Source organism: Cucurbita maxima, unplaced genomic scaffold, assembly GCF_002738345.1.
Source record: "Cucurbita maxima cultivar Rimu unplaced genomic scaffold, Cmax_1.0 Cma_Scf00008, whole genome shotgun sequence".
Classification (NCBI taxonomy): Eukaryota; Viridiplantae; Streptophyta; class Magnoliopsida; order Cucurbitales; family Cucurbitaceae; genus Cucurbita; species Cucurbita maxima.
Window position 1 is genome coordinate 3,058,088 of NW_019272024.1, and position 14,009 is coordinate 3,072,096.

Sequence of the window (14,009 nt, forward strand, 5' to 3'; positions counted from 1 at the left end):
CATCCTAAATATTATTTTATTTCAATTTGAAAAAAATGTTTTGTTATGGTTCCCAACTATTATCGGATCTCACAATCCATCTGTATTTGTTGACACTTATTTCATTCCCTATCAATGTGAAACCTCTCGATCCATCTTCGATGCGGGGTCCAACGTCTTTGCCGGCATACCGCATTGTATCCACCCCTTTGGAACTCAGCTTCCTCGTTGGTACATCGCTCGGTGTGTGACTTTGATACCATTTGTAACAGCCCAAGCTCACTCCTACCAATATTGTTTCTTTGGATTTTTCCCTTTTGGTTTACCCTCAATATTTTTAAAACACTTTGTCTGTTATGGAAAGATTCCCACTTCCTTATATAGAATGTTTCGTTCTCCTCTCCAACCGATATGAGATCTCATAAATTTTAGACTTGCAGATACGTACACAATGAATTCATATTACAATGCAACAAACTTCAATATCATCCGACCAGGATATCCAATTAGAATCATGGCTGTTTTTCATCCTATTCTTCCATACACTTCTTCTGTAGTTACTGCCCCCCATAGGGAAATGTGGACCAACCAGATGCAGGAAACCTTGAGTTCAAAGAAAAATGGAGATCTTGCTTTTCGGCATAACTATTTTAGAGCGGCAACGACTGCTATACACAGGTTGTCTGTGATGTTTTTGTTTAATAACCAAACTCGGTAACTTAGTCCCCTTAAAAACTGTACATGCGAGTCTCCCTGCACCCAACTTCAAGTGAACGTCTATCTGTGCTCGTTCGGCCTAATAGGTGGTAGGATCACACCCTTAAAAATTATATGTGCATGTCTCCTCACACCCGGCTTCAAGTGAACATCTATCTGCCTCGTCAGGCCTAATAGGTGGTGGTATCACACCCCTAAAAACTGTACATGCGAGTTTCCTCACACCTAACTACAAGTGAGCGTATGTCTATGCTTGTCAAGCCGGATAGGTGGTGGTATCACACCCTTAAAAACTGTACATGCAGGTCTCCTCACACCCTACTTTAAGTGAACATCTGTACATGCAGGTCTCCTCACACCCTACTTTAAGTGAACATCTGTTTGCACTCATCGGACCTAATAGGTGGTGGTATCACACCCTTGAAAAACAACCACCGCTCTGAGTGTCGTATCATCAAATGTAAGAAGAACAATCTTGAATAATATCATGAATCCATAACAAACGTGTTAATTTAGCAGGAAGGAATCATTGCACAGAAATAGAAAAATGCATACATATATCATTGAGTTGGTCCAATGCAGACCAGTTTCGTGTTCCTTTTAGTAAATATTTCCCACCTTTTTTATACACAGATCACTAACTATAAACGTTAAGAATCACAGCAATAAATTATGTACATTTACCCACAGTCACCAGAGCATATCATCAACTGCTGTCATGGTCGATGGAGATTCATTCTCTTCCTCCAACTCCATCTCCAACTCCGCCTCTCCCGAACCAAACTCAGAGGACTCGATATCGGCGAGGTTCTTCAGATCAACGACCGTCAGCTCGTCAAGGTATCTCACCACCAAGTCTGCAGCCCCAAGTTCATATACAGGATGCTTACTTGCAACAGCCACACACTTCATCCGAGCATCATGAGCAGCCTCAACAGTTTGGTTTGAATTCCCAAACACAATGCACCTTTCAGGAATGAAGTTCAAGAGCTGTGCTGCATAAACGAACATTTCTGGATCAGGCTTTCCCCTATGAACGTCCTCTGCAGCTATAATCACATTGAAATCGCCATCGATACCAATCGTTCCCATGGCTGATTCCAGAGCTTCTCTAGGACGAGTCGAAACAAGTGCCATGGGGATCTTGTAATGCAACAGGACATTCACAAACTCCTTTGATCCAGCTCGTAGTCTGTAAATTCCACCCTGCAATGCTTGATAGATTTCTTCCTTCCTAGCAGCCATTCTTCTCAATTGAGAAGGATCTCTTGACCAGCAAAGAACTTCAGAAATGGCTTGTTCATTCTTCATCCCTTCTATTCTTCTAAGGATAAAAGCTGGGGGAGGTGACTTTCCTTCTTCCTCAGAAAGAGCTAACCAGGCCTGCTTCTCAATATCAGGATTGTCCTCAATGAGCACACCCTCCCACTCAAAAATGGCACCCAACCAACCACAGCCCATTCTTTCTTGTCGAAGCAATGGATTCTGCAATGAAGGGTTATCTGCTTTGTTTTCTGGAGGCCATAAGCCTGGCTTTCTATCAAAGCCAACATCAATATCATAGTTCCAATCCTTTGGTATTCTGTCCTCTTTGAATGAATATGCTTCTTTTGTCGCCTCCAATGATGAAGCCTTCACTGACAAAGGAGACGAAATCAGCCGCTTTCCAATGAATTGGGACGGCGGAGACCTGCTGTTCTTCCTCTTGTTGGACGGGTTCTTAACAAAAGCTCCTCCACATAGCAGCTGATGGCCAAAAAGAGAAGCTGCTGCAATCGACTGAACCATCCTAACCAGTTGAGTGGTTTAACACAACTAGAATCCGACCAAATTTATACTCAAAAACAAAACCAACTCACCTGAATCATTCAAGTTTCAGACAGAAAGAAAAACACAGAACACCGAGCTGTCGTTTTTGACAAAAATAGGAAAAGAACAACACAACACAAAATTCAAACCACTGCCACAAACATTCCCAAAAAAACAGATCAGAATCCACAAAACCCACTATTCCAAAACGGCAAAAGGGAACAGGGGCATGAAAAACATCTAAAAAGGGTCGATGGGTATCGCCCAAATCTCGAACAAAACGCAGCCCTTAACACAAATCAACCAAAAATCACTTCCAAATAGAGAAAAAGAAGGAAGCAATTACCAAGAAGAATCCGGAATTGGATTCGATGATGATAAGGAAAGAGGGGTTTCTGATTAGGGGTTATATTGCGGAACACGAAAGGAAAGAATCTGTTTCTGTCTCACACAGGAAGGGATTTAAGAAGAGCAAAGAGTTTTGTGGTTAATATTCAGAATAGAGAGTAATGAATGAAAGAAAGAAGAACACGGTGGCCATCTTCGTAAGGAGACTGGTCGCGCACGCCGACCAGTACGACCGGCTGGAAGGCCGCGTGTCGGTCACCGTCTCGTTTCTTCTCCATTTGCCCTACTTTTTCCTCTTTTATTACGTTTCTGCCACTGCCTTTCCGATAAGATTAAAGAACCTTAATCATTATTATCCCATCTAGATTGTCGCCCCTAATCTCAATTTAAAGATATAATATTATTTTCAAACTACAATTTCCGAATAAATAGGAAAAAATTAAATTCGTTTTTCAAAATTACTATATTACCCATTTAGTCAACGCCATTTTGACTTAAAACCTTTATCTAAATTAAATTAATTTTTAAATCTTAAAAAATGTCTAATAATTTCAAAATTAATTGATTAATGAAATTTTTAGTCCTCAATTATTGATCAAATAGATATGTGAATTAAAAAATAAACAAAATTCATCCACTTAATTTATAATTTTATAAATTTAGTTTAGATATTGAATTAAAAATTAAAATTTTGAATTGGTTTTTTCTTAAAAAAAATATGGGGAAAATAATGAATTTTAAAAAGATTATATATATATTTTTTTATAAATATAATATTTAATATTTAAGAATAAAGTGATCAAAATTGAATTTGTGTATCAAATCAAAATAAAACTCAAAATGGATAATTTAAATTTAATTTTTTTAAAAATATATATATATATATTGATTATTTAAAGTTTTATAGTACAATTATTTAAGATGCAATGTCCCATAAAGCTGGACAAAATAAAATATCTATAATATGAAAAGTATTATTTATTGGTATTTAAAATTCAAGTTTAATAATATTTAAACGATAATGTCAACTTAAATTATTTTCTTTTTAATAATTTGGAAACAAACATAAATATTTTAAAAAGTTTTAAAAATGATAATTAAAAATTAAACATGAATCATAAGATCCAAGAAAAAAGGAAAAAAAAAAAAAAAAAGAATTAAACACGTGAGATAAATGCAACCTATAAGGATAGGGTTATGGTGGGGGGGCCCACATGTTGAGTTGGATTACTATTTGCCAGCTCCTCAACAAAGAGGTAGCGTGAAAGTTTCAAACTCGTTGATTGATATTTAAAATTGGGATTTAGCTGAATTAATAAAAATAACATTTAGTTTTTTTTTTTTTTTTTAATAATATTTTAAAAAATAATAAATAAATAAAATTATATTTTTTTAATTTACAAAAATACTCTTCAATTATTTATTATTATTATTTATTTTTTTTTTTTTGTGTTAATGATATTTTACCAAATTTATGGGTAATTTTAGAACGTGATACCAACGATTTGTATCTATATCTTAATCATAAGAGTATTTTTAATTTTTAAAAAAAGTTTAAGGGTATTTTTTAGTGAGATCGACTCTTGTTGTGAACTTTTTTCAACATATGGCTCGTGAGAAAGACACGTGGAAAGCCCTTTTCTCGTCGGGTTTATTAGACATTATATTAAAAACTAATTTAACCATTATATTTCTAATTTAATTTTACATTTTTTTTTCTTTAAAAACAGGGTTGAAATCGCAATAAAATTTTAGGATTTAAGAAATAAAAAAATTAATAATTTTTTTTAAAAAATAATTTTAATAGTAATTAAAAAAAGGAAATAAGAAATAAAATCTAAAAGCAAAGCGATTAGACAGGATTTGTTCTTCGCGCCGTTCGCTTCGTCTGGGTTTCCCGTTTCCGCCTTTGTCTCCGATTGTCACTTTTTCAGGCTTTCTTCTTCGCGCCGTTCGCTTCGTCCTTCTCTCTCTCTCACAAGAGTTTGTTCTTCGTCAAGGAATTATGTTGTAAGCTCATAAGTAGATTGAGCTGAATTTCTGTTCTTGACATGGCGAAGAGGAAGGGAAATACGAAGAAAGGAGCGTCTAACCCCACATCCGGTCCGCAAGATTCGATCACTATTAGACAGGAAATCACTGGGAAATTCAAACCCAAAGTCTCTAACAATGTCAAAACTTATTTGAATCATTTGGAAAACCTAGCGACTTGGGCTAGTGGGAAAGCCTCTATACCTTCATTGGCTGCTTTCTTTGGGCAGCGCCTCGCTACTGCAGCGGAGTCCTTGGCGGTCGCTCCCGACGCTTCTTTGTTTACCTGCCAGAGGTCCGTATGTTTTCTGCCGTTTACGTTCGTTTAGCCTTTGTTGTTTTCGTAGTGTTTATACATGGGTAAGTCCATGAAGATTGACTGTATTTGGGATGTGGAGTTTGTGTTTAGATTTTCTGATTAATTCTAAATGGCACTAATCTGATGTAAACGACATTTGAATATCGAGATTTGACGCTCTTTATTCGGGAAATTTTGTTTAACTGCAAATTATGATGTGGAAGGGATAGGGTAAGGTTCTTAGAATTATGGCTATATTGTGAATGACTTTAGGGGTTCTGTTGTGCAATGTACTAGCAGTTTGTGGACGCTTTGGCTCTTCTGGCTTGTTATCACATACTTAGGTTTTCATATTTTGTCCTGGAGTTTGTATTGTAGAAAGGTTGGGGGTGTAAGCTTGTGAATTGTACTATCTTATTTGGGCATATGCCCTTTGGTGACAATCAGATAACCAAAGAGGGGCTTAAGTTTTGGGAACCCATGAAGGAAAAAGTCTTAATCAAGCTTCATAAATGGAGGTAATCATCCAAAGAGGGATGCTAGACTTTGTGTGTCGTAGTCCTAGTAAAATTGCCTACCTTTTTTATGTGCATCCTGTGATGCCGAGGAAAATGAGGAACTTTCTTTGGGATGGTTCTTTTGAGAGAAAGCGGAGCAATCTGGTGAATTGGAAGGCAGTATCCTTACCTTGTTAAATGAAAGATTCAGAATTGGAAACTTGAGACGAGGCAATGAAGCCCTTATCGAAAACTGGGTTTTGTATTGCTAATGGGAACTTGGCTTAATCAAGCACAAAATAGTGCATAGAGTTTGGAGAGGATGCAAGAAGGAGTGAGCCATGCACACACTGGAATATAACGACTAAGAGAAATCGTTTGAATGAAGAATTGAAGAGTTCCATGCTATTTTGAGACTGCTGGAAAACAGGGTTATTGGTGCTGGAGTGGATGAAATAAGCTGGAATTTTTGTAGCTCTGGTGATCTCAGTCAAATCTCTTAGCTTTGTCAGACAGAGTTCATGAGAGGTATAGAAATAGAGCTTTCAGAGGTAGCGTAAAAAAGAACATGCCACAAAAAGATCAAAGCGTTAGAGTGAATAGCCTGCCTAAGTGGTCTTTTTTTTTTTTTTTTTAGGACGTTACAATAAAAACGTCCTATGATGATCTTGAATCTGCATATGCTTATTATCCTAGGAAGAGTATAAAGGAACCCACTTTTCTTCCATTTCTCATTTGGCGATTGAATTGTTATAAAATTTTTGGATACTTCGGGGTTTTTCATTGATCTTTGAAAGCTTACATATCCCTTCTACTAATGGGGTCCGTCTCTGAATGGAAAAACCAGGAATGGCCAATGCAATCAAATCTGTTCTTTGGAGCCTGTGGATTGAGAAGAAAAAAGGAAGCATTTAACATCAAGGCTAAAGACTGGCTTGAGGTGTATGAGTTTGTTTAGTCTCATTGTGTGAAATCCCACATCATGGGAAACAAAACATTTCTTATAAGAGTGTGGAAACTTCTCTCTAGCAGTCTCGTTTTAAAAACCTTGAGGGAAGCCCAAAAGGGAAAGACCAAAGAGGGCAATATTTGCCTAGCGGTGGACTTGTGCTGTTACAAATAGTATCAGAGCTAGATACTGGGAAGTGTGCCAGTGAGGACGCTGGCCCCTGAGGGGGGTGGATTGTTAGATCCCATATTGGTTGGAGAGGGGAACGAAACATTCCTTATAAGGGTGTGGAAACCTCTCCCTAGTAGACACGTTTTAAAAACCTTGAGGGAAGCCCGAAAGAGAAAGACCAAAGAGGACAATATTTGCTAGCGGTGGGCTTGGGCTGTTACAAATGATATCAGAGTTAAACACCAAGTCATGTGCCAGCGAGGACGCTGACTTCCAAAGGGGTAGATTGTGAGATCTCACATTGGTTGGGGAGGGGAACAAATATTCCTTATAAGGGTGTGGAAACCTCTACCTAGCATACGTGTTTTAAAAACCTTGAGGGGAAGCTTGAAAGGGAAAGCCCAAAGAGGACAATATTTACTAGCGGTGGGCTTGGGCTGTTACACATTCTTATATTTCTTTAGATAGTGGGTTCAACAACTCTATTCCCCTTGTAGCTGATAATAATTGAGAGGTGGGTTTTTGTAGTAACTTCAACTAACACCTTAGCTATGATGACAGAATTCTCTTCTTTCTCCTGTGACCTTCCATGGAACTCATAATCAAAAAATGTTTGCACGTATCTCATTAGACAAGCCTGAGCATTAAAATATGCTCATTGACGCTTATTGTTAAATTATTACCATTACTTGGGAAAAAGAAACCTACTGATGTTTTAATTCAATGAATGGAGCGGGCAATCGACTCGAACAATATAGCAATTTCATGTTAAGGACTATTATCATGTCACATTTGAATGTTGTCTTGGCATCTTACTTGATTCTTCTTTGGCTACAAAGCTAGCCAATCTTACCTGCTCCATTATATTGCATTCAGGTGTGAAACAATACTTCAACCTGGCTCTAACTGCTCTATACGAATAGAGAAGAATAACGCCAAGAGACGTCGGAGACAGAAGAAATGTAGTAATTCGAGACAGAACAATGTGGCGTATTATTGCCACCACTGCTCGTGTAGGAACATAAAGAGAGGAACTCCCAAAGGCCATATGAAAGTGCTTTACGACGCAGCGTTTGAAAGAAGGGTGAAGCCTGTGGATGTCAAGGATGGTAAAGAATGTGAGACATCAGCAGTGGAGAGGCCAACTGAGATTCTTACCATTGATGCTCCTAAAATTCCTGATGCTTCTGCAATTCCTCCAACTGGGGACATCACTGCTCTTGATAACCCTGCAATTCAGCTTCAAACCAAGGGCATTCTTAATATTAATTCTCCAGCAACTCCATCCACCCTGAGCGTAACGACTTTATTGAAATCGCAGAAACGGGAAATGACGACATTATCTGAGAAACATATAGGACATGATATTAGAACAGACGAGGAGAAGAAAACTGGGGCTGTTCCTACTGTTGATGCACCCGCCACCCCTTCCACCTCGACTGGAGTGACTCTGTTGGATTCGAAGAAGAGAAAGAGGAACAAGCCGTCGTCTAAGAATCAAACCGAACCCAGAAGTTGCTCTGCTCCGACAGCAGATGGGGATAGAAGTGAAGGCACATCCAAAAGGAATCGTAAAAGAAAATCATGGACAAGTTTGAAGGAAGTTGCTCGGACGAATGAACAGAGTGGTAAACAAAAAAACATGGCTGAATTGGCAATTCCATTCTCCTTATATTAAGGCACTGATTTAATGAACGTTTGTGTGAGGAATTGATTTTATTTTATACCTTCTCTGTCAGCATTTGTTTGGTTTTCAAATGGGATGATTTGAATTTGCCATTGGAGACTCATTGAGGTAGATCTTCAAATTAGGGTTTTAGCTCGATCATAAAAAGTACCCGTTTAAAAATTACTCCTATTCTTTTTGAAATTGTAATATTATATTTGACGATTCATAAACGTTTCAACTTATAATAGAAATTCATTTTTTTTGTTTACGGATTAGTTATTGAGATTTCAAGCGTGTTTTAAGATAGTTATTGAGATATGAAATGTGTTTTGAGATGAATTTGAGAGCCATTAAAAGTTATAATTTTTTTCAATCTAATTTCATCCTTTAATATTACTTAGTTTTTCAAACTTTATGGATTAGAACTAAGGAGACAAATGGAATACTTTATGATCGATTTTCATTATATTTCACTTATTTCCTAAACGAGGCGTAGGTCGGAAAACATCGAGAATGGAGCAATCCCCATCGGATTCTTCGTCGAGCATCGAAGCCGGAAGTCAGATTCCGGCGACATCCCCAAATTCGGCCATTCCCGAGACGCCCACTTGTTCTGTCCTTGAGGACTGCACCAGACCCAGATCTTCGTTGAGCCATACCGAGATTTTCAAAGCCATTGATGTCGTCGAGAAGAACTCTCTCGCCATTGCCGAGAGCTTTACCTCTCTCTTTGCTTCCCTGCGTTCGACTCTCTCCGAGGTCTCGTAGTTTTTGCATCCTTCTTCTTTTACGCCCCATTTTCATTTTGCTTTAATATGTTGAAGATCGGATGAATGCTATTTTGAGTTATGAGTTTGAGTACTTCACCAGATTTGATTATTACTGGACAAACCTGATTTTATCCCCTTTAATAATGACTGGAATTTACCACTCTAGCATGAATTTCTGGAGCAATGATTCTGGGTTTCCTCTTGTCAAGCAGTTTATCTGAGTGGAAATAGGATAATCTTGTAGGTCACTAGCAACTCTATTGATCATATGCATTGCTTCAACGATGCTGCAGGCCGACTTCAAGAATCTGGTAAGTCAAAATAGTAATGATTTTGATTCACAGGAATGGCCGAGTATGATGGCAGTTTAGATGTGTCATTGTCTACTACTGTTACTACTAAACTGATCACATTCATCTGGGTACAATCAAAACTCTAGGTATCAGCCTAAGTCCACCGCTAGCCCATATTGTCCTCTTTGAATTTTCCCTCTCGAGCTTCTCCTCAAGGTTTTTAAAATGCGTCTGGAGAGGTTTCCTCGCCCTTATAAAGGGTATTTCGTTCTCCTCTCTAACCGATGTGGGATCTTACAATCCACCCCTTTGGGGGTCCAGCATCCTCGCTGGCACTCATTCCCTTCTCCAATTGATATGGAACCCCCCAAACCCACCCATTTTTTCCTGCGTCCTTGTTGGCAACACAGCCTCGTGTCCACGTCCTTCGGGGCTTAGCCTTCTCGCTGGCACATCGTCTGATGTCTGGTTTTGATACCATTTGTAACAACTCAAGTCCACCCCTAGTAGATATTGTCTTCTTTGGACTTTTCCTTTCAGGTTTCTCCTCATGGTTTTTAAAACTTATCTACGAAGGAGAGGTTTTCACAACCTTATAAAGGGTGTTTCGTTCTCCTCCTCAACCGATGTGGGATCTCACACCTCATGTCCATTATCTTGTTTAAGACGTGGCAATTGAACTTAAGAAGTGATTGCCTTGAGAATCTGTGTTACGTGATCGGCTTTTGTGCCAGTTTTTGTACTAAATTCGGAAAGAGATTGGTTGCAATCAGTTCTCTCCTATACTACTAACAAAGACCTTGTTTTTCATCTGATGGTCTTTGACATGAGTTCTCTTCTATTCTTTCAACCCTGTAGTGCTTGATGCGGCAACAAAGGGTAATCGATACATAAATTCTTCCTTGAGGTATGCTTCAATATCTTCTGGTATCTCCTTTGCTCTATAGGTTTCAATTTCTTTGCTGTCAGTATTTTCTATGAATAATAACTCAAATACTTTACTTCATTTGTCAAAATGTGATTGCTCTCTGGATGTTGTAGCTGCATAAAATGATAAATGGAAATTCTTGAACCAGGTGCTAGTAAGAGATTAGATTGAAACAGGCACATAAAAAAAAGTTTCTTATTGTTAAAAGATTCTATCCCAAGGGTCCAAAATTATAGTTTAATCTAAAAGAGGATGTATGTAACGGTTCAAGCTCACCGCTAGCAGATGTTGTCTCTTTGGACTTTCCCTTAAGGTTTTTAAAACGCGTTTGCTAGGTAGAGGTTTTCACAGCCTTATAAAAAATGTTTCGTTCCCCTCTCCAACCGATGTGGGATCTCACAATCTACTCCCTTTGGGACCTAGCGTCCTCGCTGACACTCATTCCCTTCTCCAATCGATGTGGGATCCCCAATCCACCTCACTTCGGGACCCAACGTCCTTGTTAGCACACCGCCTCGTGTTCACTCCCTTTGGGGTTCAGCCTCCTCACTAGCTCATTGTCTGGTGTCTGGCTCTAATACCATTAGCAATGGCCCAAACCCACCGCTAGTAGATATTGTCCTCTTTCGAGTTTCCCCTCAAAGTTTTTAAAACGCGTTTGCTAGGGAGAGGTTTAAACACTCTTATAAAGAATGCTTTGTTGAACCTGTTATGCATCTTTACCCAATTGTAGTAGACTCTTACTTTTCTATGTATCATTAATTATAAGATTCTTCTTCAACGGTTACTTCCAGAAATTATATAGTTCTTTTAATTATGATATGTTGATAATTAGAAATACAACTTTTCTGTTGTCTCAATTGTGTCTCAATTGTATCAGAAATGTTGCTCGAACATATGATGCCAGGTGTCATGGTCATGCTTGTCAAAGGCGTGTTGCCCATGGGCGCCCATGACAAGTCAAACCCTTTATGTCTTTCCATATTCTAGTGTTTTACTTTTATATTTCTAGGAAGTATGATGTTTCAGAAAAATCATGTCTAGTGCTAGACATGAAATGCCTCAAAATGTACTATAGGGGGATATGACTAGTTGTCAACTTCTCCCTACCAATAGTTATATATTGTGAGCCGTTGTTGTTACTCTTTTGCTTGCATATATAACACCTCTTTCAAAACCTCTCTTTCGAAAATCTCTCTCTGCCCTTATTTTCTAAAACCTTCTTCTTAAACCGAAGCCAGAGGCTCGAGCATACGTCGCTTGGCCGTAGGCGACGTAAGAACGAATTGGCTTAGCTCACTTGTTGTTGGGAAGTGAGTGCCGCATAATCCCAAGTCCGCTGCCAATAAAAGTGCGATTGTGACACGAGGCACCTAAATAATTGTGGATATAACTGTTACTTGGTAGTCTTCTGCAAAAATTATTAAGAAATGAAAGAACAGAGTTTTGAGAAATATTTATTAATGTAATGATAAAAACTACAATTTAGGCGCTTTGAGAAACTATTTGATGTATCTCTGTGATAATGAGGAGTAAGTCTTCTTGATGAGTCCTCTGTTAGTTTGATTGTGTTCATAGTTTTTTTAGTGTGAAATTATATAGTTCTTCAATAGATGTTGGATGGCTGTCCCAGACTACAAATCTGCATAGCTATCACATAGAACTCTCTTTAATGTGATCCGAAGGGAACATAAGATTTCGAAAATTTGTTTTTTCGTTTCCACGGGTTTGACGTAATTCGGTACTATTTTTGTATGTGCACCATGTCTACTTGCAAAGTTTAGTATATTGGCAGAGTTGTGTTTGTACTATCAATGATTGATAATAAGTTAGTAGAAATCAAATCAATGCGTCTTTTTACTTGTATTAATTATGACGCTGACTATGTTGTTTCACAAGTGAAGTTAGTGAATGTGGATCCGATCGGTTGGAGAGGAGAACGAAGCATTCCTTATAAGGGTGTGGAAACCTCTCCCTAACAGACGCGTTTTAAAAATCTTGAGGGGAAACCCGAAAGGGAAAGGCCAAAGAGGACAGTATCTATTAGTGGTGGGCTTGGATTGTTACAAATAGTATTAGAGTCCCGAAGAGGAGTGGACCCGAGGGGGTGTGCCAACAAGGACACTGGGTCTCGAAGAGAGGTGGATTAGGGGGTCCCACATCGATTAGAGAAGGGAACGAGTGCCAGCAAGGACGTTGAGTCCCGAAGGAGGTGGATTGTGAGATCCCACATCGGTTGGAGAGGAGAACGAAACATTCTTTATAAGGGTATGGAAACTTCTCTCTAGCAGACGCGTTTCTGGGAAAAACTCAAAAAGGTCAGTATTTGCTAGCGGTAGCTTGAACAGTCAACTAATGGGATTAGTCTAGTTCATCTCTCTAATTCAAAATCATTAAGATCTCTTTTTAATTTCAAGTCCATTCGCCCTTAATTTCCATTATACACATCTTTATACTGTCTGATGATGACTAGTAAATCACAATTTCACATCTTAAAGATATTCATATGGCCGTATTTTGTTGTGTTTTCAGATTGAATCAGGAAATGAAAGGCATGGACAATCTAGCTGCTCAGCTGTATCCTTTCTCCATCCTTTTTATTTCATGCCTAGTAGACCATTTTAATGCTTTAGCTCTTTAGAATTGGGAACTTGAGCATACTAATACTTCTTTATCTGATATCTAAGTCCTCTGCATTACCCATTTCCTTAATTCTTGGTTAGAAAGATTTTGAGGAAGAATGTTGATGAACTAGACTTGGCTGTGAACAAGCTCCTAAATTTTCCATGAGGCTCGGCTTGGTCGTAGTTCTTGCAAGCTCAAGGATTATCGTTTCACTAGAGAGTGAGGACACGGTTCATGTCGAAAAAGTCGCTAGACAGCTAGAATACAGTACATGAAGGAAAAAATATATATTCATTGCATAGCTTCCTTCACATTTTACTGTAGGAAGCATCTCATTGCATGGTTGATGTACTTATGAGGATGAATAAGCTTACTGGATTCAATAATCAGTGTCTCTTTTCTTTACAGGAGGTTATTCAACTTTTGAAAATTGCCCATCTTGCATATTTTTTACTGTGGTGTTTTATTTGAGGTCAAATGTGATATAACATATGGGTCGAGGAGGAGAATGAAATGTCTTTTATAAGGGTGTGAAAACCTTTCTCTAGCAAATGTTTTTTAAAGTTTGAGAGGGAAAGCCCAAAGAAGACAATATCTGCTAGCGATAAGCTTGTGCCATTACATCATGAACTTATAAATTTGTGTCTATGTGGTCTCTGAATAGTAAAATAATGTGTAATAAATAATTAACATTTTAATTTCTTTCCCATAAGTCTTAAATTTTTTAATTTTATGTCTTTTACCAATTTTAAAATTTATGGGTTTACTAGACACAAAATTAAATATATCGAATTAAATTTAAATAAAAAAAATTTATTCAGAAAAAGTATTAGATATATTTATAGTTCAAATTCATATATAAAATGAAAACTTGGAGATTTACAAAAAGTTTTTTAAAGTTAAAAAATCAAGAAAAAAAAAATCT

General features: G+C 37.9%; 3 protein-coding genes and 1 long non-coding RNA gene across 4 annotated transcripts; 2 read left to right on the top strand and 2 right to left on the bottom strand.

Moving 5' to 3' along the window:
* Nucleotides 1-52: 52 nt before the first annotated feature.
* Nucleotides 53-11,095, bottom strand: LOC111482799. Its single transcript, XR_002718263.1, has 3 exons — nucleotides 11,060-11,095; nucleotides 196-257; nucleotides 53-95 (listed from the first exon to the last, which is right to left on the bottom strand). It is a non-coding gene; the product is annotated as an uncharacterized LOC111482799 (long non-coding RNA).
* On the bottom strand, nucleotides 1,237-3,178 carry LOC111482795 (5-amino-6-(5-phospho-D-ribitylamino)uracil phosphatase, chloroplastic-like). The gene has a single exon (XM_023128762.1). The coding sequence runs from the start codon at nucleotides 2,482-2,484 to the stop codon at nucleotides 1,387-1,389; it is 1,098 nt and encodes a 365-aa protein (XP_022984530.1). The 5' UTR covers nucleotides 2,485-3,178; the 3' UTR covers nucleotides 1,237-1,386.
* On the top strand, nucleotides 4,716-8,651 carry LOC111482797. Its single transcript, XM_023128763.1, has 2 exons — nucleotides 4,716-5,179; nucleotides 7,676-8,651. Exons 1-2 carry the CDS (start codon nucleotides 4,905-4,907, stop codon nucleotides 8,475-8,477), a joined length of 1,077 nt encoding a protein of 358 aa, XP_022984531.1. The 5' UTR covers nucleotides 4,716-4,904; the 3' UTR covers nucleotides 8,478-8,651.
* Nucleotides 8,799-13,489, top strand: LOC111482798. The gene is made up of 5 exons (XM_023128764.1): nucleotides 8,799-9,227; nucleotides 9,483-9,549; nucleotides 10,390-10,438; nucleotides 12,992-13,036; nucleotides 13,183-13,489. Exons 1-5 carry the CDS (start codon nucleotides 8,982-8,984, stop codon nucleotides 13,247-13,249), a joined length of 474 nt encoding a protein of 157 aa, XP_022984532.1. The 5' UTR covers nucleotides 8,799-8,981; the 3' UTR covers nucleotides 13,250-13,489.
* Nucleotides 13,490-14,009: the final 520 nt, after the last annotated feature.